This window comes from Neovison vison, chromosome 12, assembly GCF_020171115.1.
Source record: "Neovison vison isolate M4711 chromosome 12, ASM_NN_V1, whole genome shotgun sequence".
In the NCBI taxonomy this organism is placed as follows: Eukaryota; Metazoa; Chordata; class Mammalia; order Carnivora; family Mustelidae; genus Neogale; species Neogale vison.
The window spans coordinates 106044827-106071217 of record NC_058102.1 but is presented as its reverse complement, the minus strand read 5'-3'; the positions used below and the strand labels follow the sequence as shown (position 1 = coordinate 106071217).

General features: G+C 47.0%; 1 protein-coding gene across 1 annotated transcript in view; it reads right to left on the bottom strand.

The window, feature by feature from the left end:
- Positions 1–25493, bottom strand: part of B4GALNT3 (beta-1,4-N-acetyl-galactosaminyltransferase 3) — a 91452-nt gene extending 65959 nt beyond the window's left edge. Inside the window, exon 1 of the mRNA XM_044226436.1 lies at positions 25290–25493. Within this exon, the coding sequence (XP_044082371.1) occupies positions 25290–25458 (169 nt within the window). The 5' untranslated portion in view covers positions 25459–25493. The remainder of the gene's footprint in view (positions 1–25289) is intronic.
- Positions 25494–26391: the final 898 nt, after the last annotated feature.

Genomic DNA, 26391 nt, shown 5'->3' with positions numbered 1-26391 from the left:
ACCCAAAGTGCCTTCCAAAGAGACTATACCGTTTTACACTCCCACCAGTACTGGATGCTCCACATCCTTGTTAGCATTTGGTGGTCTCCGTATTTTGGATTTGGGCTATTTGTACAGCATATCCAGTGATATCTCACTGTTGTTTTTACTTGTAATTTCCTAATATCACATGATGTTGAACGTATTTTTCATATGCTTATATATGTCATCTGACTATCTTTAGTGAGGTATCTGTTCAGGTCTTTTGCCCATTTTTAAATCAGTCCATTCTTTTTCTTGTTGTTGAATTTAAGAGTTCTTTGTATATTCTGGGTAGCAGTCCAGTATCAGAAATTATTTTACTTATTTTCTCCCAGTCTCAGGCTTGTCTTCCTATTCTCTTGACATTGGTTTTTATGCAAGTTTTTAATTGTAATACAGTCCAGCTTATCATTGATTTCTTTTATGGCTTGTGCCTTTGGTGTTGTATCTAAAAAGTCATTGCCATACCCGGGGTCATCTAGGCTTTTTCTCTTATGTTATCTTCTAGGGGTTTTATAGTTTTGATTTGCAGATTTAGGTCTGTGATTCAGATTGAGTTGATCTCTGTGAGAAGTGGAAGGTCTGTGTCTAGATTTGGTTTTATTTTTCGCATGTGGATATCCAGTTATTCCGGCACCATTTGTTGGAAAAACTATCTGCTCCATTGTATTACCTTTGCTCCTTTGCCAAAGATCAGCTGACTATATGTAGGTCGGTTTCTTTCCTTTTGTGTGTGTGTGTGTGTGTGTGTGTGTAGCAAAGCAAGGCCTATTGAACAATAGCAAAGTGATAGTACAAAGTTCCCAAGGAGGGAGGGAACCCTAGAGGGTTGCCCTATGTGGGTTTGTTTCTAAGATCTCTATTTTGTTTCACTGATTTGTCCATTTCTCTTTTTGTTTAAAAAAAGGGGGGGGTGCCTGGCTGGCTCAATGGGTTAAACCCTCTGCCTTCGGCTCATGATCCCAGGGTCCTGGGATCAAGCAGAGTCAGGCTCTCTGCCCAGCAGGAAGCCTGCTTCCTCTTATCGCTCTCTGCCTGCCTCTCTGCCTACTTGTGATCTCTGTCTAATAAATAAATAAAATCTTTTTTTTTTAAGATTGTATTTGTTTATTTGACAGACAGAGATCACAAGTAGAGAGGCAGGCAGAGAGAGAGAGAGAGGGAAGCAGGCTCCCCACCGAGCAGAGAGCCCGACGCGGGACTCGATCCCAGGACCCTGAGATCATGACCTGAGCCGAAGGCAGCGGCTTAACCCACTGAGCCACCCAGGCGCCCCTAAATAAAATCTTTTAAAAAAAAAAGATCATGACCTGAGCTGAAGGTAGACACTTGGCCGACTGAGCCACCCAGGCACCTCTGGCGAACCTTTTAAAACATTTTTTGCAAGATAGGTCTACTGGCAATAAATTCCCTCAATTTCTGTTTGTCTGAAAAAATATTTCTCCTTTGCTTTTGAAAGATAATTAATTTCACAGGGTACAGAATTTGGGTTTTTTTTTTTTCACTTAACACTTTAAACACTTCTCATCATCCTTCTTGCTTACATGGTTTTTGAGATGACAAACAATTCTTATCTTTGATCTCCTATAGGTGAGAAGGGCCCCCCACCACTTCTGCCAGGGATTTTTCCTTTATCTTTGATTTTCTGAAATTGGTATGTGATTAGGGTAGAGAGGCATTTGGCCTATATACGGTTCTCTAAGCTTCCTGGATCTGTAATTCGATGTCTGATATTAATTTGGGGAAATTATCAGTCATTAATACTTCAAATATCTCTTTGGCTCTTTTCTTTCCTTGTTCTCTTCTGGTGAATATTATGCATGTGTTACACCTTCCATAGTTGTCCCATGGTTCTTTGATAGTCTATTCTTTTTTTTTTTTTCAATCTTCATTTGTTTGTTTGCTTCTCAGTTTTATAAGTTTCTATTGTCATATCCTCAAGCTCAGAGATTCTCTTTGGTCATGTCCAGTCAACTAATGACCCATCAAAGGCACTCTGCAGGGGTGCCTGGGTGGCTCAGTAGGTTAAGCAACCAACTCTTGATATCAGGTTACGTCATGATCTCAGGGTTGTGAGATCGAACCCCATGTTGGGCCCCACACTGGACATGGAGCCTGCTTAAGATTCTCTTTCCTTCTGCCCCTCCCCAACCTCCCTCTTTAAAAAAAAAAAAAAAAGACATCTTCATTTCCACTGCCATGTTTTTGATCTCTGTAATTTTTCAGTCTTAGAATTTCCATCTCTCTGCTTATGTTATCCATCTGTTTTTGCATGTTGTCTACTTTTTCCATTAAAGCCCTCAGCATATTAACCATAAATTTTTTTTAAGGTACTGGTCTGATACTTCCAACATTTCCACATATCTGACTCTGGTTCTAATGTTGGTTTAGTCTTTTCAAACTGTGCTTTTGCTTTTTAGTATGCCTTGTGATATTTTTATTGAAAGGCAGACATAATATATTCGGTAGAGAGGACTGCAGTAAATAGGCCTTTAGGGATGTGACAGTAGGTGTGGGGGAAGGGGAAGTATTCTACAGACCTGTGATTAGGTCTCAGTCTTTTGGTGAACCTGTCCATCTGGACTGTGACCTTCACTGGTGCTACTCAATTCCCACTCCTTGCCCTTAGGTGGGACAGTATGACTAAAGCAGGCTGGAGCTGGGTATTTCTTTTCCCCTAGATAGGTCAGGCCCTGGTAAAATAGCTTCTTCTTAGGGCAGACCTTGTTAAGAAGAGACTGCTCTGGAGTATTTAGTAGTTCCTTTCTCTTCCCCAGGGTAGAAGCACAAGGGGATTTTTCTCCAGTATCCACTGTGAGGACCTGGTAGAGTTCCTAGAAGTAAAACACAAAAGTGGGAGGGCTCCCCTATGAATGGGTCCCCCTGAAATTTTTTCTTTTTAGAGATATAAATGGCTTACAACATTGTGTAAGGTTTTTTTTTTTTTTTTTACAGATTTTATTTCTTCATTTGAGAGAGAGGGAGAGCACAAGTACAGGGGAGACAGAGGGAGAAGGAGAAGCAGGTTCCCTGCTGAACAGGGAGCTGGATGTGGGGGGCTTGATCCCAGCACCCTGAGATCATTACCTGAACCAAAGGCAGACACTTAACCACCTGAGCCACCCAGGAGCCCCGCATTGTGTAAGTTTAAAGCATAGAATGTGTTGTTTTGATACACTTATATACTGCAATAGGATTACCACCACAGTTAGCTAATACCTCTGTTGTGCCACATAATTATCATTTTTTTGTGGTGATAACAATTAGGATCTAGTCTTAGTAACTTTGAAGTTTATGACACAGTACTGTTGACTATAATCACTATGCTGTGCATTAGATCTCTCCCTTGATGTTTTTAACTCTCAGACTTGTCCACACTGAGCTTCTAGCAATTTGTCAATTACAGTTTGGGTTTTCCTGTGCTGGCACTGGTTCCCCTGGAAGTTTCTCCTCCAGTATGTTTTGTTTTAAAATTAACTATGCTTAAGGATAATTTGTATACAACAAAATGTACCCATTTTAAGTGAACGGTCCTGTGAGTGTTGACAAATGTACACACTTGTATAACCTCCACTCTTTTGTGTCAATTCTTTTTTAAGCTTCAGGGATAACCCAGTATGCAGCCAGGGTTGAGAACTACTGCTCTGTCATTGTTTATTGCCAGCCGAGGCACTGGGACTGCGAATCCTGAGGTTATTCACTCATTTCTGGGTCATGGATTCCTCACATCTTTTGTTTCTAGATGGAACACCTGTAAACACCAACCCGCCACAAGGGGTCTCAATTTGCTGATCGCTCATATTATAGAATTAGGCTCAAAATGAAGACAGAAAATTTATTTAAATGATCAAGTAATTCATCTATCCTTCATGTATCTATTGAGTCTGTCCCCATTTCCCACAGCTGGTTCCTTCCTCCCTCTCTCTCAACTTGAGCTGCCCTTGGACTGTGAGGACCTCTTTCCTCTCCCTGCCCACCTTCCCTAGGGAATACAGTAGCCTCTTTTTTTTTTTTTTTTTTAGATTTTATTTATTTATTTCTTTGACAGAGATAAAGATCACAAGTAGACAGGCAGGCAGAGAGAGAGGGGGAAGCAGGCTCCCTGCTGAGCAGAGAGCCCGATACAGGATTCCATCCCAGGACCCTGAGATCATGACCTGAGCCGAAGGCAGCGGCTTAACCCCCTGAACCACCCAGGCGCCCTACAGTAGCCTCTTTTTATCAGACCAGGCTCCTCTTCATGCCCATGGCATATCCTTGCTCACTCCCTCCATCTTCAAGCTCCTTTATCTCCATCTAAGCCCTTTGCACCATTTAAGTCCTAATTCAAAGCCCATCTCCCCCGAAGTCTTCCTCTCCTAGCTAGATTTTATTTCTCTTACTTCTACCAGGCGCTTGAGTACATAACCATGTGACCAATGCCCTTACAGCTCACCTTGCTTTAGTTGTTTCAGATAATCAGATTCATTAAACAAATATGGAATCTGTTGAGAGCTTTCTTTGAAGTGGGCATAATGCTAGGTTTTGGGTGATAGAGTGGTGACTAAGACAAAAAACAGACATGTTTCTTGCCCTTACATGACAGACTCTAAACAAGTGTAATAAGCTCTACCCAAGGTGAGAGAGTTTCTGAATGCTGGAGAGAGTACTGTTAAGGGAATGCATTATTTCTGATACATACATCCACCTGTGCAAGAACATCGTAGCTCTTGGAATACCAACAGGGTGGAGCTGACACTTCTTTGTATCTCCTGCAGTTCACACAATCCACATGATCAAATATTTATTGGGTGAAACAACTCATGAAACAGGTATCACTGGGAATATAGGGGGTCATGATAGGGGGCAATATAGCATCCTCCAACACCAAGCATTTTTTCCCACTTTCTCCTCTTTCCTTTCTCCTTCATTGTCTCCTTCCTCCTCTGTTACTTGCCCCATTTCCAGTCTTCACTGGCCTAATCCTGGATCAACCTGAGGCCCTGGGCATTCTGGGTCACTGCTTAGCCATGTACTTCTTTATCTCTTCATTATCCTTTATTTCTTAGCTCATCCCATCTGGAGAGCAAGCACAGACCTAACTTTTTTGTTTGTTTGTTTTGGTTTTGTTGGTTTTGTTTTGTTTTGTTTTAACCTTGGCTACCCATGAAAATCACCTGGAAAGCTGATGCTTTGGTCCCCCTCTTCTCAGATCTAATTGATTGACTTGAGGTGACATCTTGGTATGGATAGTTCTTAAAGCTCCCCAGGTGATTCAAATGTGTAGCCAGATTGAGAACCACGGGGATAAATAAAGGATTTCAAAGCCTCCACCTTCTCAGCGGAGGGTGATGGCCCCCAGAGATAACCATGGAACCTGGCATGTACCAACAGTGGCATTGCTTGCACTCGGGGTGGGGAGAGGACAGATGCTTTGTAGCATCTCAGCTCTGGAATGACTGCCACTGACAAAGTGGGACACCCCGGGGAAGGCAGGGAGACACGATTTGTTAATGGAGGAGTGCGGAGAGCAAGGAGGCAAACGGCCCTGTGAAACAGCAGTCATAAGGTCTTGATGGGGTGAAGGGAAGAGGTGAGCAGTATACTGCTGGCATGGCATTCGTTCTCAGTAGATGCGACTTTTTACAGTGATACGGTACTTTTATATTCATATTCAAACTGTTTACACAAGAAGGAGTAGCAAGTAAAATGAGTTCCATTTGACAGATGGGAAGTCGAAGTTTAGAGAGATTACCCCAGCCCCTGCCTCCAGGCCAGCTCACTGAACCCAACAGCTCACTTGCATCACAGCGTGCACAGGCTAAGATGTGAGCGCTCTCCCTTAAGCTTGACTGCAAAGATTATTCGCCACAAAACCCTAAACAAGGTCGGTAACCTATCTGAACCTCAGTTTCCTCATCTGTAAGGAGAGGACAGTTTCCATGCTTTCTGGGTTTCTTTTCAGTCTCCAGTGTGTCCTGGGGCTAGGACTTGGCACGCTGCTGACAGAATGCATTTCCTACCTGCTGCACCATGGCCTTCTAGCCAGCTTCAAATGGGTACCAGATGTGCTCAGTATCAACCCCTTGGGGTCCTGGGGCAGCGGAACTCCAGGGCTGGCTGCACTCATCCACAAATACCTTTATCTCTTTACCCTCCCGCGGGACAGAAAAATACTTTCCTGTCACTTTCTCTGTGTACCAGTAAGAAAAAAGCTGACGAGCCCTAAATCCCATCATTCACTTGGTGCTGAGTGGGAGGCTGGATTTAATCTATCAACCCAAGACAGTCTGGGGATACGCTCTTCTACCCATTGCCCCCAGCTGCCCCTTTTCAGAAGCCACCAGCCCACTGTGGAGGCGCGATATCAATCACCTGGAAAGGAATAAAAGCTAGAAATATCTTATTGCGAGAGGACTTGGGAGAAAGTGGCAGCTTCAAGGCCCAACCCTACATTCGGAGGACCCGTGTCCTAGGCTTTCCCGGCAGCAAAGAAGAGGCAGGAATGTGCCCGGAGAGCAGACCTGGAGGGTTGTGTCCCATGGCTCCCTGCAAGGAGACTGAGAACGCCCCACAGGCGGCCCAGGCCAGCTGCCTGGGCCCAGCCACAGCTGCTGGCAGGGAGTCTCCTGGTCTAAAATTAGCCTCCGGCTCTCCACCCAGGCAGTTCCACCACTCACTCTGGCAGGCCAGGCCCTGCGGTGAGGTAATGACTGGGAGCCTGTCTGGCCCAGGACAACAAGGGGTTAGGAGAAGGCAGCACGGAGCCAAGTCCCTCTTTCCCATCATGCTGGAACTGGGGAAACAGGGGAAGCAAAAACAGCCATGTATGTGGGACTTGACTTTTGCTTTGCTTCTGCTTTTCCTCCATGTCTGCACCTATGGGGTATACCCGGTCCTATTCTTTACTCAAGGGACACCAAGGAAAGGAAAGCAAACTTCCAGCAAGTTTAAGGTGTGACAGGTTTTCAATCTGCCACCACAGCCTTCTGAGGTCAGGATCATTAATCCCATTATACTGAACCCAACAAGGGTGCTCATCGAATTAGCTGACCTAAGTCAGTGACCCTGTGAGGAAGAATCCAGATGTATCAGTCCCCTTCTTTTGGAGGGAGAGTCTGCTTCCTGGAGGGGTACCTCTAGAGAGGACTCCCTCCCTGAGGCAGAGCGTGAGCCCATGACTCACTGCCCCCACCTCTAGGTCCCCCAGCTTCTGACGGTCTGTTCAGGAAGCCTGTGGTTGGAGCTGCCAAAAAAAAAGCAGCTAAGCCCAGGCCCAACCCCTGGGCACAAGTCCCTCTCACCCTGGGCTGAAGTGCAAGGGCAGGGGGTCCGCAGCTCAGAAGTACACAGGAAGAGTAGGTGGGAGGGCTATGGGAAAGATGACCATGGTCACTAGGGCTCATAGAGATGTCCCACCAAGTCACTAAGATTCTCCAACCAAAGGCTTCCCAGAGACCCCAACGATCATTCCCCTGGGCTCATACCTCAACTCAACCTCTCCTTCACTGTCCCCCCCCATCTATGGAACCTGTCTTTCCAAAATCAGTGGAGGAGGAGAGAATGCTAGAAGAAGGTGGAGGTGGACATCGGTCTCTGGGATAGAAGCTGGGTCCAGGACCCAATTCCCAGCGCTAACTGAATGAGAAGGCAAGGTACCATACCTAGCAACGGGAGCCAGGATTTGAATCCAGGCATCTCTCTGAATCTTTTTTCCAGTCTTTCTCTAGCCACATCCAGCTCAGAATCCTCAGTGCTGGTGCGAATACCACTTTCTGTGGAAATAATGCTGGAGCCAGAGGGGACCTCAAAGACCAAGGAACCAAGCCTTCTCATTTACAAGTAAGAAAATTGAGGCCCTGAAGCAGCTGGGTGGCTCAGTCGGTTAAGCGTCTGCCTTCGGCTCAGGTCATCATCCCAGGGTCATGGGATGGAGTCCCACGCTGGGCTCTCTGCTCAGCAGAGTCTGCTTCTCCCTCTGCCTACTGCTCGCCCTGCTTGTACTCTCTCTCTGTCAAATAAATAAATAAAAATCTTAAAAAAAAAAAAAAAGAAAAAGGAAAAAAAGAAAGGAAAGGAAAAGAAAATTGAGGCCCAGATGGCAGAAATGACCTGTTCAAAGTCACAGAACCAGTTCATATCATAACCAAGACTAGAATCCAGGTGCCCTGACTCCCAGCCCAAGGTTCTTAGCCCTAACCATGTGCCTAAAAGAAAAAGACATCCAAGTTCTCTTCTAGCCCAAATACTCAATGATTCTATAACCTGGCTTCTACCTTCCCCCTTCAGTTATGACAGAACTCAACTGACCATGTAGTTCACCAGTGACTCTCCCTGCTCCTTGGCCAAATACACTAGTTTCCTCTCAAGTCTCATCCCTCTGGATCTTTCATCTGCACCTCACACTGTTGTTCACCTTTTGCCTTATCAAGACTTCCTAAGAGCGCTCAGTTAAGCATCTGCCTTCAGCTCAGGTCCTGCATGATCCGGGGGTCCTGGGATTGAAACCTGCACTGGGCTCCCTGCCCAGTGGGGAGTGTGCTTCTCTCTGCCCCTCTGCCTGCTCATACTCTCGCTCTTTCTCAAATAAATAAATATATATATATATTTTTTAAAGCCTCCTTTGAAGAATGACCCTCTCCTCCACATTTCCTTAATTGCTCATTTTGTCTCCCTCACTGGCTAGTTGCAGGCAACCAAGGGTGCCCCCTTGTTCTGCTGATGACTAGATTCCAAGGTGTGCTCTCTCTACCCCAGCTTTGACTGTCCAACGAATGCCAGCTCACTGGTCTAGGGCAGGGTTCTTTGGGAGGGCCACAGCCATGAAACAAAATACCCTCAGTGAGAGTTAAGTTACTCAAGAGAGATTCTAGACTGCCTACTGAGGTCCGCTAGCTTCTGAGCCATCCCGTAGCCCCCAACCCTGACAGCCAGCGCACTTGAGTGAAGGCCCTTCCTCAGCAGGCTTAATAGGTTTGTGTATACCCCTTGCCCCCTCTTGCTTGGTTTTCTCTCTATATAAAGTGGGCAGCAGGCTGCCCCTTCTGTCTTCCAAGTAAACGCCAGCACTCACGACGCTGGGTGAATGTCATTTCCCACCAACATTGCTCCATACGCATCCTTAGACGGCGGCAAAGGACACCTTCACAGACAGGTCAAAAGGAGCAATCTTCCTTCCAGGAGAAATAACAATCTCTGGTCCTAAAAGGTGGGCGCAGCCTAACTTGCTCCAAGTTCCCAGGAGAAAAGTTCCTGGTGAAAACAAGGTACTATTGTTCTCCCTCGCCTTCCACTCCTTCCCTCACATGATTGGATCATGAAACCCCTGCCAGCTGGGGAAAGTGTTCACTACTCTGGAACTTTCCAAACCTTATTAGAGACAGACAGGGGCAGAAAAATATAGAAAAACAACCTTTATTTCGAGGGCTTTTTTTCTTGGTTTTAGAAGAAACAACTTTGGGTTTTTTTCTTACCCCCTGCCTCTCAGGCTTTCCAATTTCTAAATATACCAAGCATAATCATTTTGAGCAAACCAAGTTATGTACAATAGATGTTTATCTTGCTAAACTGACAAAACGGCTTTAGATCTGTAAGGGACACTAAAAAATTTCATAACTGTTTCCCTAAAAATATTACAATATATTGCCATTTCCCAGACATTGAAGCTAATTTTTGATATCAACAAGTCTGTTAGGCACTTTATCATGCTCATTTCTTTTTCTCAAAGTAAATACCAACTTCCAATTTAATACCTCTTGCTTTGATAAATGTTGTCCCATGACAGACAGTTGGTATTTCCTGAGAAACATAATTAAAGCTTCACTATTATAGAATGTTCCTTATGCAAATATTTTTCCAACCTTCATGCATCAGAGCAAAGTTGAATTCTTATTCAACAGGTTAAATCAAACTTGAATATTAATTTTTTCACCTCCTCTCTATACGCTTCCAAATGCATTCTGAACCCCCTTACTACTATCTCTTTGCAATTTATGTTCAATTTGTCAACCATTTTATTTCCCTGCTCAGAATTGCTGGCAGTAGACTTCCACTTGCTAATGAGGACTAGGATTACGAAAACATTAGCCCTCATCAGCTTGTATCTTTCTCCAGAGATGAGAATAAAGGAGATGACAAAATCTTTTAAAAATATGTACTTTTGGGGGCGCCTGGGTGGCTCAGTGGGTTAAAGCCTCTGCCTATGGCTCAGGCATGGTCCAGGCGTCCAGGGATTAAGCCCCGCATTAGGCTCTCTGCTGGGCGGGGAGCCTGCTTCCCGTCCTCTCTCTCTGCCTGTCTCTCTGCCTACTTGTCATCTCTGTCAAATGAATTAAAAAAATCTTAAAAAAAAATAATATGTAGTTTTTACCAAAGGATCTCATCATGATTTATATGTTTCAAGAGTCTTGATTTACCTTGATTTTTTTTAAGGTTTTATTTACCTCTTTTTTTTTTTTTTTTTAAGATTTTATTTATTTATTTGACAGAGAGAAATCACAAGTAGGCAGAGAGGCAGGCAGAGAGAGAGAGAGAGGGAAGCAGGCTCCCTGCTGAGCAGAGAGCCCGATACGGGACTCGATCCCAGGACCCTGAGATCATGACCTGAGCCGAAGGCAGCGGCTTAACCCACTGAGCCACCCAGGCGCCCCGGTTTTATTTACCTCTTGAGAGAGACAGAGTGAGAGAGCATGAGCAGCGAGAAAGAGAAGCAGACTCTTGGCTGCACAGGGAATTTGACGCAGGACAATCCCAGGACCTGGGATCATGACCTGAGCCAAAGGCAGATGTTTAACCGACTGAGCCATCCAGGTGCCCCTGAATTTTTCTTTTCTTTTTTTTTTTTTCTTTTAAAGAAGCTCTTTATTCCTTTCCAAGAGGAGCTGTTCTGAGGATGAGAGGGTGTGGGGAACAAAAGGACCTGCTGGATGAGAAATGTTACATCTTGGCCTGCCCTTTGCAATATGAAAATGCAGCATCAACAAGAGCCTCTCTGCAGGTTACCCTCAGCTATTGATATCAACGCAGAGAGTCACTAGAGAAATTTCAGAAAACTCACAAGTCACCCCCACAGCAGCTGAGGTGGGCCCACGATCCACCCCCAGCTAGGGGACAGTAACTTCTACTCCTTCACTGGCAAGAACAGATAAACTTGAGAATGGGTTATATGCCTGCTTCATACACTGTCCGACTGCTTGGATGGGTAGGAAAAAAAAAACGTCATGAAACTTAGACATGAAAAGAAAGCACCCTCAGCAAACAAAATGGGGACAAGCAGTGGCAGAATGGTGAGTGACATGGTGTCCAGTCAAGTGCACTGCTCAGGCCTCAGGAATTCTGAGCCCAGCACTGTGCTGTAGGCAGGTTGCTTAAACTCTCTAGGCCTTACACCCTGCATTGGTGAAACGCGGAGTTTGAGCAAACAGATTACACTTGAAGAGGCAACTCGCCACTGCCTGATGAGCTGTGTTGAGAAAGACGTTGAGACTGCCTCTGGGCTTAGTAGAAGAATTCCATGTTCTGAAGATGTCTGCCATCGGCCTGGAATAAGAAATACAGGTATTTTCCATCTCAGAATTTAAAAATCTCTGAGATCCATTCTGCCCCTGGATTCTCTACAATATACGAAGGATAGCTCCCCAAAACCAAAAGAGAAACAAAGGGGCTTCAGGGACACCTGAAGCAAAGACCTGGGGTCAGGTCATGATGCTGGGGTCCTAGGACAGAGTCTCACACTCGGCTCCTTGCTAAGCAGGGAGCTTACTTCTCCCTCTGCTGCACCCCCCTGCTTGTCTCTCCTCTCTCTGCCAAATAAATAAAAATAAAATCTTAAAACAAAACAAACAACAACAAAAACAAAGGGGCTTTAAAGGCTGATTAAATGGTTAAAAAAACAAGAATAATTTTAAAAATAAGACAATAATAAAAACAAGCAGCTAACATTTATTAAACATTATATATTCAGAACTGTTCTAAGTACTTTGTGTGTCTTATTTCACTTAACTGCCGCAACAAAAATCCAACAAGGTAGAACTATTAATGTTCCCATTCCACAGACAAGTAACTGGGGCATCGTGAAGCTTAGTACTCTGTTCACTAAAGCACCAATTACTGAGAACCAAAGCTAGGATTCAAACCCAGGCAGTCCGCCTTCAGAGACTGCTCCTGACAGCGATGCTACGACAAAGGAAGAAAAGGAGTTGGGTGGGGGAGGGGGGAGACAATAGCAGTTGGCACAGAAGACAGAACAGCAACCTCCAGAATTAAGGTAGAAGGGATGGCTGTGTCCACATGGAAGAAACGTGGGCACAACAAAGCCTGTGCCCACTCAATTCCAAGTTCACCTCCTGCCTCTTCCAAGCACTTCATCGATGCTTGCGGGGAGGGTAGAGCAAACCGCCATCACCCGGTCCTCGGGACCCATCATCTTTGGCTTCTCTAACAACCCTAGCTGGAGTACATAAGGCCCAACTGGATGAAGCAGAGACAAAAGAAAACATCTAAACTAACAAAAGAGGGGCACCTGGGTGGCTCAGCCCGTTAAGCACCCAACTCCTGATTCCAGCTCAAGGTCACTATCTCAGGGTCGGGAGATAGAGCCCCGTGTCCCGCTCCATGCTGGGCGTGTAGACCGTTCAAGATTCTGCCCCTCCCCACCTGCCTCTCTCTCTCTCTCTCTAATAAATAAATAAAACAAAATAAAATAACAAAACAAAATACCAACATGTGAGTTGCAGGCAACTTAAGTGCAACAGAAGCTCCAGAAAGGGTAAAGTCAGCTGGCACAGAAATAACTGAGGAAGGCTTCAGGGAAAAGATGGGGCTGAAGGAATGGGCAGGGCTTTGAAAAGCAGGCCCAAGGAATAGCATGAGGCTGGACAGCAGCACTTCAAGAGTCTGGGAGAAGACCAGCCCGAGAGGAAGGAGACACCAACTCTGACTCTGCAGGGACAAGAAGCAACAGTGAGGCGATTGCTCTCTGGACGGCTACTTCCGGTCTGTACACACTCTTCTGGACTGCTTTTGCCTCTCTCCCACGCAACATCCACCCCCTGCAGCCAGAGTAACAGGATTTACCTGGGCATATGCCCCCAAATCAAACTCTGGGAACTTAGGGGCGCCTGGGTGGCTCAGTGGATTAAGCCGCTGCCTTCGGCTCAGGTCATGATTTCAGGGTCCTGGGATCGAGTCCCACATCGGGCTCTCTGCTCGGCGGGGAGCCTGCTTCCCTTCCTCTCTCTCTCTCTGCCTGCTTCTCTGTCTACTTGTGATCTCTCTCTGTCAAATAAATAAATAAAAATCTTTAAAAAAAAAAAAAAAAACAACTCTGGGAACTTAGCTGTGTACCAGGTGTTGGGAAAATCACTCAGGCAGGGTTCCTGACTAGGGATCCACAGATGGGAGTCAGGGGCCTGGGTACTTCCCCAAAACAGCATGCAAAACAGATAAGAGGGCAGGCAAATTTATGTGCAAATTTCCAGTTTCTTCTTCAGATTCTACAAGTGTATATGAGCCACAAAAGGTTAAAAACGTCTGCACTAGGGAGACATAGGGAGAAAAATGCCCAGGTCCAGCACTCTAGAAATTCACTATCCCATGGGGGAAGACAAACACAGACATAAATAACTTTGATGGAAGGCAGACTTTGATAAGTGCACTAATGGAACGTATGAAAAAAAAAAAATCCGTGAGGGAAGGGGGAACAGAGGTGGATTCCAACTGTGCTGTGCTTAGGACACCCTCTGCCCCTCCATTCCTGGTTTTGGGATCCAAGTTTGTAATGAGGAAAAGCAACAACTATTACTTCTCCTCAGGCCCAGACAGAGCCTTTGGCTAGCCCCTCTTTCTCAGGGACTCCCAGTGAAAACTGAGTCTAAGGCTGACCCTATTCCTGCCAGGGAGGTGAAGGAGAACATTGTTTTCAGGACAATGGGAGGCGGTAGCCAGGAGAGCATCTCCTGAAAATGAGCAATGACTCTGTTCTACATTTTTTCCCTCTTCTACCCAGTTCCCATTCTCTGAACTCCTGAGGTACTCACTCATTTTGGGCTTAATCATGTCCTTTACCCCTAGTCAGCTATTTCAGGTAAGTCACTTCTCAGAGAGTCCCCTGACTCTCTAAGCTAGTCTTCCCTCTCACCCCTCTGCCTAGAAATTTTGTGCCATCACCACATTTCATTTCCTTCCAAGAACTAATCACCATCTGAAATTCTTATGTTTGTTTACATGTTTATTATTACTTTTTTTCATGCAATGTAAGCACCATGACAGCCTTGAATTTCTGGTTCCCTTCAATATTCTAATACCTAGAACGAGCATGCAATGAATATTTGTGGAATAAATGAGTGTCTGTCTCCTGTCCCTTTGTATTGTCCTTCAGAAACAGCACAACATCTAAATCCCAGAGAGCAAGCTGTACAGATACATGAAAGCCCCTTTTTTTTTTCCATGAGAACATCTTTTGTGATGCTGGCTGTACAGGGCTGCCCTTAATTAAAATGATCACAGCAGTGTAGACAGAACCGTGGGAGAAACTCACGACCAACATTCTGTCACCTTCTACATCAACTCTACCACCAAATTCTGTCACTTGTTTCTTTGACAGGTCTCAGCGATTCTCTGTCACTCTTCTCAGCTAGACACTCGCTGCCTACACTTTAGGTCACTATGATAAGTACCTGAGTGCCCCCACTATCTCCACGCTGTCCTGCAAGCTTCCAACGGATTCATTGACCTAGAGCCACAGTTCCTAGGATGTAAAAGGTATTCAACAAGTGTCTGAAGAATCAAAGTCAAGTCAGTGGATGAAAAATAAGAAAACACTGCCTTCATCATATCAAATCCCTGCTATAAAAAAATGTATGTTGTGGGCCGCTTGGGTGGCTCAGTTGTTAGGCATCTGCCTTCGGCTCAGGTCATGGTCTCTGGGTCCTGGGATCAAGCCCCACATCGGGCTCCCTGCCCCATGGGAAGCCTGCTTCTCCTTCTCCCACTCCCTGTTTATGTTCCCTCTCTCGCTGTATGTGTCTCTGTCAAATAAATAAATAAAATCTTTTAAAAATAAACAAATAAAAATAAATAACGTTATGTTGGGAGCACCTGCGTTGTTCAGTGGGTTAAGCTAAGCCTCTGCCTTCAGCTCAGGTCATGATCTCAGGGTCCTGGGATCGAGCCCCGAATCAGATTCTCTGCTCCGCGGGAAGCCTGCTTCCCCTGCTCTCTCTGCTGCCTCTCTGCCTACTTGTGATCTCTATGAAATAAATAAATAAAATCTTTAAAAGCAAAACAAAACAAAAAGACCGTATGTCACCCCACACCAAATCCAACCTCAGCAGCCTGTCACTTGGAGACAACACAATCATGTCACAACCATTGTCCCAACTGCATCTTCAGACCATGTGAGACTCTGTGCTACAGGACTGGCATTCCCTCAATGTTTACCTAGCTTCTGCTAGATTCCTCAAATGGGAACATTCACCTTTGCTTACACACACAACTCCCAATAATTACAGGCTAGTGGGGCTGGAAATTTGGTCTTAAACATTCAAGCCAAAGGACTTCCTTCTGGGAAATACAGTGAAATACTAAGAAAGGCTGGACAAAATACAACAAACGTCTTTTTCTGGAAATCTCCAGGAACCAGAATATAAAGGAGTGAGGGGCTCCTGGTTGGTTCAGTCAGTAGAGCATCCAGCTCTTGATCTTGGGGTTGTGAGTTCGAGCTGCATGTTGGGTGTAGAGTTTACTTTTAAAAAAAGAACTGAATGTCAGGAGCACCTGGGTGACTCAGTGGGTTAAGTCTCTGCCTTCGGCTCAGGTCATGGTCGCGGGGTCCTAGGATGGAGCCCTCCATCAGGCTCTCTGCTCAGCAGGGAGCCTGCTTCCCCCTCTCTGCCTGCTGCTCTGCCTACTTGTGATCTCTCTCTCTCTCTCTCTCTCTCTCTGTGTCAAATAAATAAATAAATAAATATCTTTAAAAAAAAAAGAACTGAATGTCAGAGCATCAAGCAGACACTAACACTTTAGCAGCCTCTTAGTCTGGGGCAACCAACAATTTTAGATAATAGATTAGAAAAAAAATAAATGTTTTACATTAATTTTATGTCAATTAATTTTAATTACTTAATTACATTAATTTTTTGTTATTATAAACAGAAGAACAATGTAGTTTCTAAGTAGTATGTTAAAAGGAACCAAATGTAAAACTGAACCAGATAAAACTTATATCTTTGGGGGCGCCTGGGTGGCTCAGTGGGTTAAGCCTCTGCCTTCGGCTCAGGTCATGATCCCAGGGTCCTGGGATTGAGTCCCACATCGGGCTCTCTGCTCAGTGGGGAGCCTGCTTCTCTATCTCTCTCTGCCTGCCTCTCTGCCTACTTGTGATCTCTATCTGTCAAATAAATAAATTAAATCTTTTTAAAAAAAACTTTTATCTTTGAAAAATATAGTCATTGAATCAACTGCGAAAATGGGATAATGTCTTTCTCCCACCCAACTTCTCCCCTTCATTGTGCTGTACATTTCCCTGCCTTCTGGAAGCTGTTCACCTGAGATCTGTTCCCCATTGTCCTCTCCCTTTTTCTAGGCCCTCAACTTGGCTGGAACAAAAAGGACAACCAAGAATTGGGATGCTCCATTAACAATTAGTCCCTGGTGCGTGAAGAAATCCTCAATGTCCTCACTCCTCCTGCCAATCTTTGAGTCATAGGTGGTGGTGTGTGGTCAGGAGACCAGCTGTTTGGGACAGGAGGGTGTGTATGTACACATGCCTGCATGCTTCCATTTGAACCCAGGTTGGCAGGCAGGGTGGAAAGGAGTGGATCAGAGGATTTGTAAGAAGATCTCAGCAGAGAGGCCTTTAATCTTTGAGGCCAACTGCTTGTATGGAGACCACGTTGTCAGAAATGACCTTGGAGACCAAGTAGCCAGAAGCCCTGGGATAGCTGCCACCTCTCAGTTCAAGGCAACTGAGTCATGAAAGACCAGTGCCAGAATGGCCAAGACTGACTGTCCCCTTGACATCTCAGTGACACTGCAGAGATTCCAAACCTACTCCTGAGAGAGGCGTCTCCTTCCAAAGATTATGAAACTGAAACCCTCACAAGAAAAGGCACTTGCCCAAGGACCCTCAATAAGTCCATTACAAAGCTAGGATTTAAACAAAGATGTGTGCCCAGTGTTTCTGCCTTCCCGTTCCAGAAATGCTCAGAGTGTGCTCAGGGTACACAGCAGAGGGACCGGCTCCCACTTCCCAAGCACAGAGCTCTTCCCCAACAGATCTGTCATTCTCAGCAAAATCCTTGATTTCCGATCCACCCCTCGCTCCCCCTAATGCAAATCTTTCCCTGGGATGGGGACAGAAAGATGGAGGCAGTGCTGAATATCAAAGAAAAAAGGTGGTTAAAGACCATGTATTTGCTGGCAGGTGCTGGACATAGATGGGGACTGCTGAGGACAGGGCACAGCTGTGTCACGGACTGCGAGCCGAAGAGACACTGGCAAAGGGCTAGCTGAAGAATGTATCTATCCCCTCCTTCCTGTCCGGCCATTTTCCAATTCCTACCAGACTGTAAACTCACAGGGGGCAGAGATGGGAACCAACATTCACTGAGCTCTTAATATGTGCAAGGCTTATGTTAAATCTAATTGGGCACCTAATATGTGTTAGGCTCACTACATCTTACAAAATCATAAGAAAAGCTCTACAGGGCGGGCATTATAACCCAACCTACCCCCTCCCCTTACCCAGAAGAAGCATCTGAGTCTTGAAAAGGGCTAAGTCAAGTCCTGCAACCAGTGAGTAACTGAGCTTGGATTTGAGCCCTGCCTTGTCTTCGAAGTCCATCATTTTTTCCAGGAACCATCAACACTTTTTACCCCACAGAGTCCCCCACAAGCAAGTAAATGCTCCATGAACATTTTTAGTTTGAAAATTAATCACCTCTGTGGCCACTCAGGATTTGCAAAATAAATAAAAATGGAAAAATACACATCATGCAGCTTCTGGGCATCGACAGATAACATCCTCGGTCTGTTTGCAGCATCGCTTCTCTCTTCCCACCCCCACTTTTCTTTCTCTTCTTCCCATCCGTGGGCCCTTTTCCCAGGTCCTGATACTGTTAAGCACAATTCTATCTGGGATAGGGTAGGATGAGCGCCTAGACCCTGCTAGGCACCACAAGAATTCAATTTAAAAGAAATTAGTAGAGGAGGCAGATAACATCTCTTCCCTGGGCCTGGTTTCTCATCTGTTAGTAAAGGGGCTGGCTTTCTGATGTGTGTGACGTTATGCACATAAGCCACACACAGGCTTGGGGACTACAGGTCTTCACGCTTATGGTCTCACTGCTGGCCTGGCAGGGCAGGAATCCACATGACCAACTTGAGGTTCCTGGCCTTCTGGACCAGTGCCCTCACTTACCTGATCAGTGGTCATGGGCTTCCCCAAGCTTTACTGAATTTTCCTTGTATTTATGTCTCTGTTCTCAATGACACTGGCTCAGGCCCCAACATCTGTCTAGTAAATTCTAAGTTTTTAATGATCCTCATAAAGAGGTGAGAATTTATTTTTGAATGCCATTTGACTCGGACACCTAAATAAACTAAAAACCAAAAGAAAAAAAAAAAGACTGGGAATATTATTTTTTGGCTTTTTTTCCTCCAGAATTCTAGTTTAAAGTATTCCAGAATCCAGCATCTGGTGATCACAGCTTATTATACTTATTATTTTTCTTTCAAACAATCCCTAGGTCAAAGTAGTGGGATTATAGGTGATTTTTAATTTCTTCTTCATACTTTTATATATACCATAGCATTTCTACTGATTTCTTTTATGCCTTGATTTGCTCTGATAAAGAATGTAAAATGACATAAGCTGGAAGTCATTGTGGGGGGAGGGGCAGAATAAAGATATGGGAGGCATAAAATTAATACCAAGAGGCAGATCATAAAGCCTTTTACATTTTTTTCCAGATGAACCAAAAACTGAATTCTAAAGCTTTCTAGTAACCAATACAAAGGGGAAAAACCTGGTAGTTATACAATTTACCATGGTCAATAAAAATTTAAACAAATTGCTCAAAAGAAGCACAGCTATTTCTAAAATCAAGACCAGAGAAGCCTTTTTGGACAGTTCTCACACACATGATAAGCAATGCTTCTCAACCCCACCCTGGTAGCAATTCTAATGGAGAATTTCACAGGGCTCTATCTCAGAGCTTTTAGGTCCTGGGTCTTCACTACCTACTCCTTAAGCTATTCTATCAGTTATTTGTGGGTATCCACAGCACAAAAATGTAATTTTACAGGGGTTAATGTGGTCCAGCTATGAAGCTGTCATCTGGTATAATGAACATGCATTATTTTTATAATGATAAATATCAACTTTAAAATAAAGCATGTATTTTAATACAAGAAGTATAAAAATAGGTAAAGCATATCTGTCCTAAGGGTAGTGACTGAAAGGGAATTTAACGGGGGCTGCTGGGTGCTGGCAATGTTCCATTTCTTCATTGGGGCGCTCATTACACACGTATGTTCAGTTTCTGATAATTCAAGCGGTACACTCATATGTGCACTTTTCTAAACACCAGATATTTCAAAGAAAAGTTACAAAAAACAAAATAAAACCCACATACAGCCAGGGACCTTTAGGATAATTTGTGGCTTTACTTTCTAAAAAAGTTGGTTAGTAGTTTTTAAAAAATTAGCATAAAAAATAAATCACATACAAAAATATCACAAGGATAAAAATAATATTCATTTTTGCTTGTCTCATGGATACTTGTAACACTGAAAGCAGCACTTGTTAGAACCTAAAAGTCTGCAAAATTTAAGGAGCTATCCATCATGCTTTGCTCAGAATATATAACATACCCAGCCCAACGCCCTTTATATACACCCTCCCAACTTTTCTCACCTCCTCCAGTAGTATTTTTTTTTTAATATCGGGTAACACAGAAATCTATTAATTGTGGATCACAAGGTGAGAGGGCTCTGAAAGCAAACTACAGAGCTGGCCTGGTGAGCTGACCTTACCATCCTTGGATATAAGGCAAGTATTCGTGGAACATAAAAACGGTAGATTTTGAGACCGGTGGAACTTGGTAGAGAACTAGGCTCCAAGAACAGCCTCTAGGCCCCCTTCCAAAGCAAACTCCGCTATGGCGGCTGCTCCGCTCTGCTCCATAAAGCTCTCAGCTCTAGAGGGCAAGACCAGCAGGCTCCGTGGCCTGGAAAATTACTGCAGTGCGAGCAACAGCAGCTCCTAAAACCAGCACAAAAGTGGTTGTTTCAAAGACCTGGTGCTCTGAAGCAGTTCTACCCAGGCAGGGCGTCTGAACAACTCCCGGTACAGGGAGCGTTAAGAAGCCTCTGCAGGCGTATGGGGTGGAGGAGCAGGGAGGAGCAGGGTCCTCGATTCCAGACCAAGGGCCCCCAGGGGGTGTGGGCAGGGTAGATGGCAAGGTGTGCTCCTACAGCTGTCCTGGCCACATCAGAAGGAGAACGGAAGAGACCAGGGAAAGGAGATGCCAAGTCTGGGTAAGGTCTCCTACTCCCTGTCACACATGGCATTCTGGGTCCAGCTGGTCCTGGGTCCAAAGAAAATACACTTATGTAAAAAGGCATTGATGGCTTAATTCTTACCCTTTGCATATGTGTGGAAAGGCTATTGTTGCTTATATGTGCTACACTACAAGGAACAAGAATTCCTAGGTTCTATTCTTGGATAGGTCCCTGATAAAGTATCTGCCAGTGGAAAATATCAGGTGCTTGGAAATTCAGAGCTTACCATCCATAACGAGGAGGTATTTAGTCAAGCACCTAGTGTGTGCCCAGAGTGGAATACTGATCTGAATATACACACAGCAGCCAGGTGCCCAGGGTGGCAGCAGAAAAAGGGGCGTTAAGTAGGACACAGGAACCGAGGCTCCAAGGGAAGGAGGGGGAGAGGAGACATGGTCCCTAGCCACATGGAGCACAGAAGGAGGTGTGCTCCTCTCCAACACTCACATCTGCTCTGAGGGTCGGCCCTAAGTCACACCAGCCCCACTCTGCCCACACATCTGTCTGACTTGCTCTCCCTCTCTCTCTGCCTGTGGCTCAGACTCCTACCTCTGCTAGGAAGGGTCTGTATCCTTTCCAAACCAGCGTGATGTGGTGACCCCAGGAGGTGAGGTGCCTGGCTGCCTTTGGTGGGTATGCCCCACTCCGCCCACTAAGGAGTCCATCGAAAGTTACAGGGGCCAACCTGGAAGGTGTGTTACAGATGTAATGCAGCAAAAGTCAATTCATTCCTGAGCCTGAGGACACTCTAGGGTTCAGCGGGTAAACCTGACACTGAGAAACAGGGACACGCCGGAACCAGCCTTGCGAGATCTAGAAAGGGGCCACTGCATGCTATCATTCTGTCCTGGCTCTGGGCCCGAACGCAATCTCTTGGCTCCAGCACCAAGTTGGTCCCAGCAGTAGGTCAATTATAGAGCAAAGAACCTAGAAACCATTTTGGTCCAGACCTCTGGCCCCGGGCAGGATTTAGCTAATCCAATCTGAACAAATGGGTATAACTTGTTAAAACCTGCCAGGATGGAGAGTCTTTAACTTCCAACAATAGTCTGTTCCCAGGGCTGCTTCTCAGCGGGTACACTTCAGTATGGCTGTACTAGTTATTCAACTACCAAAAGACTTCTGAACATGCTGGCATAGAGTGACTGCCCCAAGCCCTCTGAATGCCCCTGACCACCCTGACCTGCCCCCAGGAGAGCTTCATGACTCAGCAGCTAAAGGGCTTGTGCCAGCCACAGCAAGGGACCTTCAGAGCCCTGTTTAGGCATCCTCCAGGCCAAAGTATCGCAAAACTGCTTGATCCTGGCTGGCTCCATTCTACAAGGTTACCTACCCTATTCCCAAACTGCCTTCTCTTATCTACTGAATAAATGTCAGTCTTGAAGGTTGCTTTCAAAGTCTTTCATAATACAGCGCCATCCTATCTCCTCCCTCCTACTCTCCGCTTCATCAAACCCAGATGCTCAACATTCCCAAACACTAACTTTTCCCTGGTCTTTGTTTATACTGCCTTCTGCCTGGAATAGCCTTCTTTTTCCAAATCCATTAAAATCTTACCAACTTCTCAAGCTCTCCTGAAATGTCACCATTTGCATGAAATATTAGTTGGAAGAGCCGTATCCCATTTCCAGGAGTGTCACAGCAACACCTAGTGTCCCCAGTTGTAAAACTTAATGACTGTTCCATATTACAGTTATTTTTATACACGTACCTCTACTCCCCTCCCAGAGAGAAAGCTGCTGAGGGGCAGACAACATAATCTGCTCACCATTATATCGAAGTGACCTAGCACAAGGCTTTGCTCAAGGTATGTGCTCAATAAATATTTGTTTAAGTGAGTGAGTGAATAGTTCTGATTCTTTTGTCCAAGGGACCCATTTTCTATCTGTTAAAGATTTGGGTTGTTTTTCTCTGAGGTTACTCAGTTGTGGTTGTATCTCCTTCTACATACAGAACCCAAACTACACATCATCCATATCTTAAACTACTGGGTTATTCCATGGAGATGAAGCAGGAAGTTTGCTCCCCCTGTCATTACTTTACCACCCTGGAGTTTGGGACTGCCATTTCTCCATACACTTCTTCCAGCATCAGATCAATGTACCCGTCATCCAGGGACAGGCAAATGAAAGGTTCCCTCCCTTCCCGGCCTTACAGATGACAGGAAGGCTGATGGCAGAGTGAGTTGGCAGGGACTACTAGGGAGAGGAGGCAGGGTGGCTTGCTGGGAAGCAGAGCCAAGCTGGGACTCTGGCTGCTGTGGTCAAGGCCACGGGTACAGTACTGGGAGGGAAAGTTCTATTGCCTGGTTGCTGTTGGTATGTCGGGGTGTAAAGGAAAGGCCAGGAAGCCTTTCCTTACCTCTATTCTTTAATTCCTCCTCCCCTGCTCTCCCTCCAGAGAAACAGCTCTGAGCTGGGAGTAAGACCTATAGGACAGGAGAGGACTTCGATGAAAGATGTCTGGGCTTCTTGAAAATAAAGAAGGATGGGAGACAAGGAGCCAGAAACCACAGCCACTGTCTAAATCTCATTCCAAAAGGAAATCCAGGCAAGAGTAGAATACAATGAGACAGCCCAGCACTAAAAGTCACCCTGCAGAGTAGATGGTTTCGGGGTTTTTAGGAGGCTGAGACAAGCAAACGAAAGACCCATCAGCGTCCAGGCCTGGGCTCTCATTAAAAATGATGATTAGACAAACAAAGACATTGCTGGAACTGGAAGCTGGGAACATCTTTCTGGAGAAGGGTCAGTTTGGAAAAAGACAGAATATGGAAACCCAGTCAGAGTTAAGATTCATCTAGAAGGGAAACCAAACAGCCCCACAAACTGATAGCTAAGGATGAGATAGCCAACAGGAGTCAGGGTAGGAGCCAGAGTGTGAGATTATGATGATGGCAAACTGGTTCTGGTCTCTGAGGAAAAAGCACACTTGAGGTAAAGGGAAAGTGTGTTGGGGTGCGGGTGGGAGGAAGAAGAAACATCACTAATTTCAGGATCACAAAGCAACTGCTTTCCTCTGTTTTTAATCTATGCAGAGGATCCCACTGGCTACCACATTAACAAAATGGTGGTCACCTTGAGAAGGGGTGTCCCAAGGAGGAGAGAAGGGAGTCCCCACCTGCACACACTCCAAGGGGCTGAGCGGCCACAGTATGGAAGAGCACTGTCTTTCAAGGCTCAGGGGAGGGAAGAACTAGCTATGGGAAGGCGAGTTTTGGTCACCATAAGGAAGAACTCTCCTATTTGGAGCTGTGGAGCTGTGGCTAAGCAAAGCCCTCCTCGAGCTCTCTGGCCCCGGAAAAGCCCAAGAGGTGAAATCACACAACCTAAGCATCCAGACTCAGAGGGACCTTAGAGATCATTTAGCCCAACTTGCTCCTTCCACCTGAGAAGCTGCCATTTTGCCTTTGCTCCTCCAACTCGTTAGTGGCAGAACCAGGACTGGCACCCCACTCTCCCTAATTAAAGCCAGAATTACTTCAACAGAGAGGTTCTGCCATAAGTATATGTCTCTACCCTAAACCAGCAAAATTACTGACCCTAGTAATTCCCTCCCTTTGGCCACAGGAGGAGACAAGGCACCACACCCAACTCTGGGCAGAGCAGTTGACAGGAGGACATGTCAAAGCATCTTCTCACCAGCAATTTCATCACCGCATATACCTTCAGAATTTCCTCAAAGTGGGAAGTGAAGGCATGGGAGACAACGTGCTCCAACTATGAACCTCCACTCAGTCAGGCTTGGGCAGGGAGCCTCCTCTCTGGGAGCTTCTCCACTTTTTCCTGCTATTGTTGACCTTTTACAGTCCCTGACACTCTTGAAATTTTACTTTGTTAGCTCCATCAACAGTAAACTGAAAATGACGTCGGACAGCCATAGCTGTTGAAGGAAAACGAGAAAGAGACCGTTCCCTCCCATGTCTTAGCAGGAAACTGAGGCACAGAAAAATAAGTGGCTCTGGCTACGTTAAAAGAAGTAGGGATGTAGCCACTAACTGGTGCACTGTGCCGTCCATTGTCTCCATGCCCAGGGTCTGGTGAATTCAGTACGTTCCGAAGAGTTCCAAAAGGAGCTTCGGATAACTAGCTGGAGGGGTGGTCAGGACTAGGAGAGGGGCCCGGCTCAGTGAGGAAGAGGAAGGGACCGGGTGGCGGGTAGTGGCGCAGAGGAAGGGGGAGGTGTGGGGACTCTCGGAGGAATGGTTAAAATAAAGAACCGCAGAAAGCGCAGCGGGAGAGGAAACGGAGCGAGCCACAGAGAAAAGTTTGGGCCGCGCTAACCGGAGCGCGCCTCCTCGGGGGGCACACGGCCGAGAGCACCCTGGGCACGGACCCCCAGCCCACGCCTGGACCGCGCGTTTCCCTTGCTGGGGGTGGGGGTGGGGGCTGCAAGTCTAGCGTGCGGGAGGTGCCCCGCGTCTCCGCCCGCATTTCCGCGGGTGGGAGCCTCTCTCCACGCGGTCCTCCGAGGGGAGCAGCCAGCAGCCCCGAGGATGCCCTGGCCCCACACGGCCTCGCGGGCAGGCCCGGTTTCCGAACTCGGCGACCGGCCCCCACGCCCCCCTTCTCTTCCCGGAGTAGGCAGCGGGGCGGCGCCGGGCACCTGGAGACGAAAAGGAGTTGGAAATCGGGCCTGAGGATGAGGCGGGTCTCCGCAACCCGGGAGCCACCGGTCCTGCCTCCTCCCACCTCCGCGCCCTTCCCGTGCCCCCGGCGCTCACTTACTCCGGTTCAGGGGGTTTCCGCCGACCTGGGCCGACGCCACCAGTTCCAGATAAAGAGTCCAGAGCCCCACGGACACCAGGGCGAGCGCCAGCAGCAGCCGGAAGCGCCTCCGCAGCAGCTTGACCGGGCGCAGGAGCAGCAGGAGCAGCGCGGCCCGGGGGCTCCCCATGGCTTGGCGCCCCGGCTGCAGCCGCCCGCGCTGGACGCTCGGCACCCAGCCCCCGCCCCCCTGCCGGGCCCAGCGCCCCGGGCGCGCGGTGGCCCAGCCCCAGCCCAGGGTCTCAGGGCTGAGCCGAGGCCGTCTCCCCCTTCATGCTCCAGGCGCGAGGGGTCCCTCCCGCGGCGCGGGCGCCTCGCACCGCCGCCTCGCAGGTCTCTGTCCGCGAGCAGACCCGGCGCCTCCTCCCCCGAGTGTCCTCCGCGCCCGGCTCTCCTCTCCACGCCTCTCCTCGTCGCAGGCTCGACGCCGCCCGCCCGCCCGCCTGCCCGCCTCCTCGCCCGCTCGCTCGCTCGCTCTCACACTGCCCACAGGGAGGCTTCCCTAGGTGCGCGCCCGCCCGCCTCTCCTCCGCCTCCCGCTCGGGATTCTTGGCCCAGCCCTTCGCGCGACCGCACACCCACCTGTCCCGCCCCCGCCCCGGCCCCGCCCCCGGGGCCCAGGTGGGCTCCGCCCCTGAGCAACCTCGGGGAAGAACCCCTTTTGACCTCCTTGGGGCAGCAAAAGATGCGGCCAGAGATTGACTGGCGCCTTCATCGACTCGGACGGTTGGGGTGTTGGAGGGGGCGAGTTCTGATCCGAAATCTGTGTGACTGAGGGAAACTGAGGTACCCCCCAGGCACTTAGCAGGAGTGGTGCCTCAGGCAGAAGTGAAATAGAAGCTGGGTTGAAGAGGGGCGCAGAGTGGGGAGTTGGGGAGCGGTCACTCTGGAGAAGAGCTGGGGGGCGGGGGGGGGGGTGATCGAAGCCTGAGGCTTTGACTTCAGGGCCTCTCGGGGCCAGGGACTGCCCTCCTTCCTACTTTAATAATAAGAGTAGACGTGGTGTTAGTTGGGAGGCAATGACCGCTTCACTCAGCCACAGATTCCTCGTCCGAGTTGGATT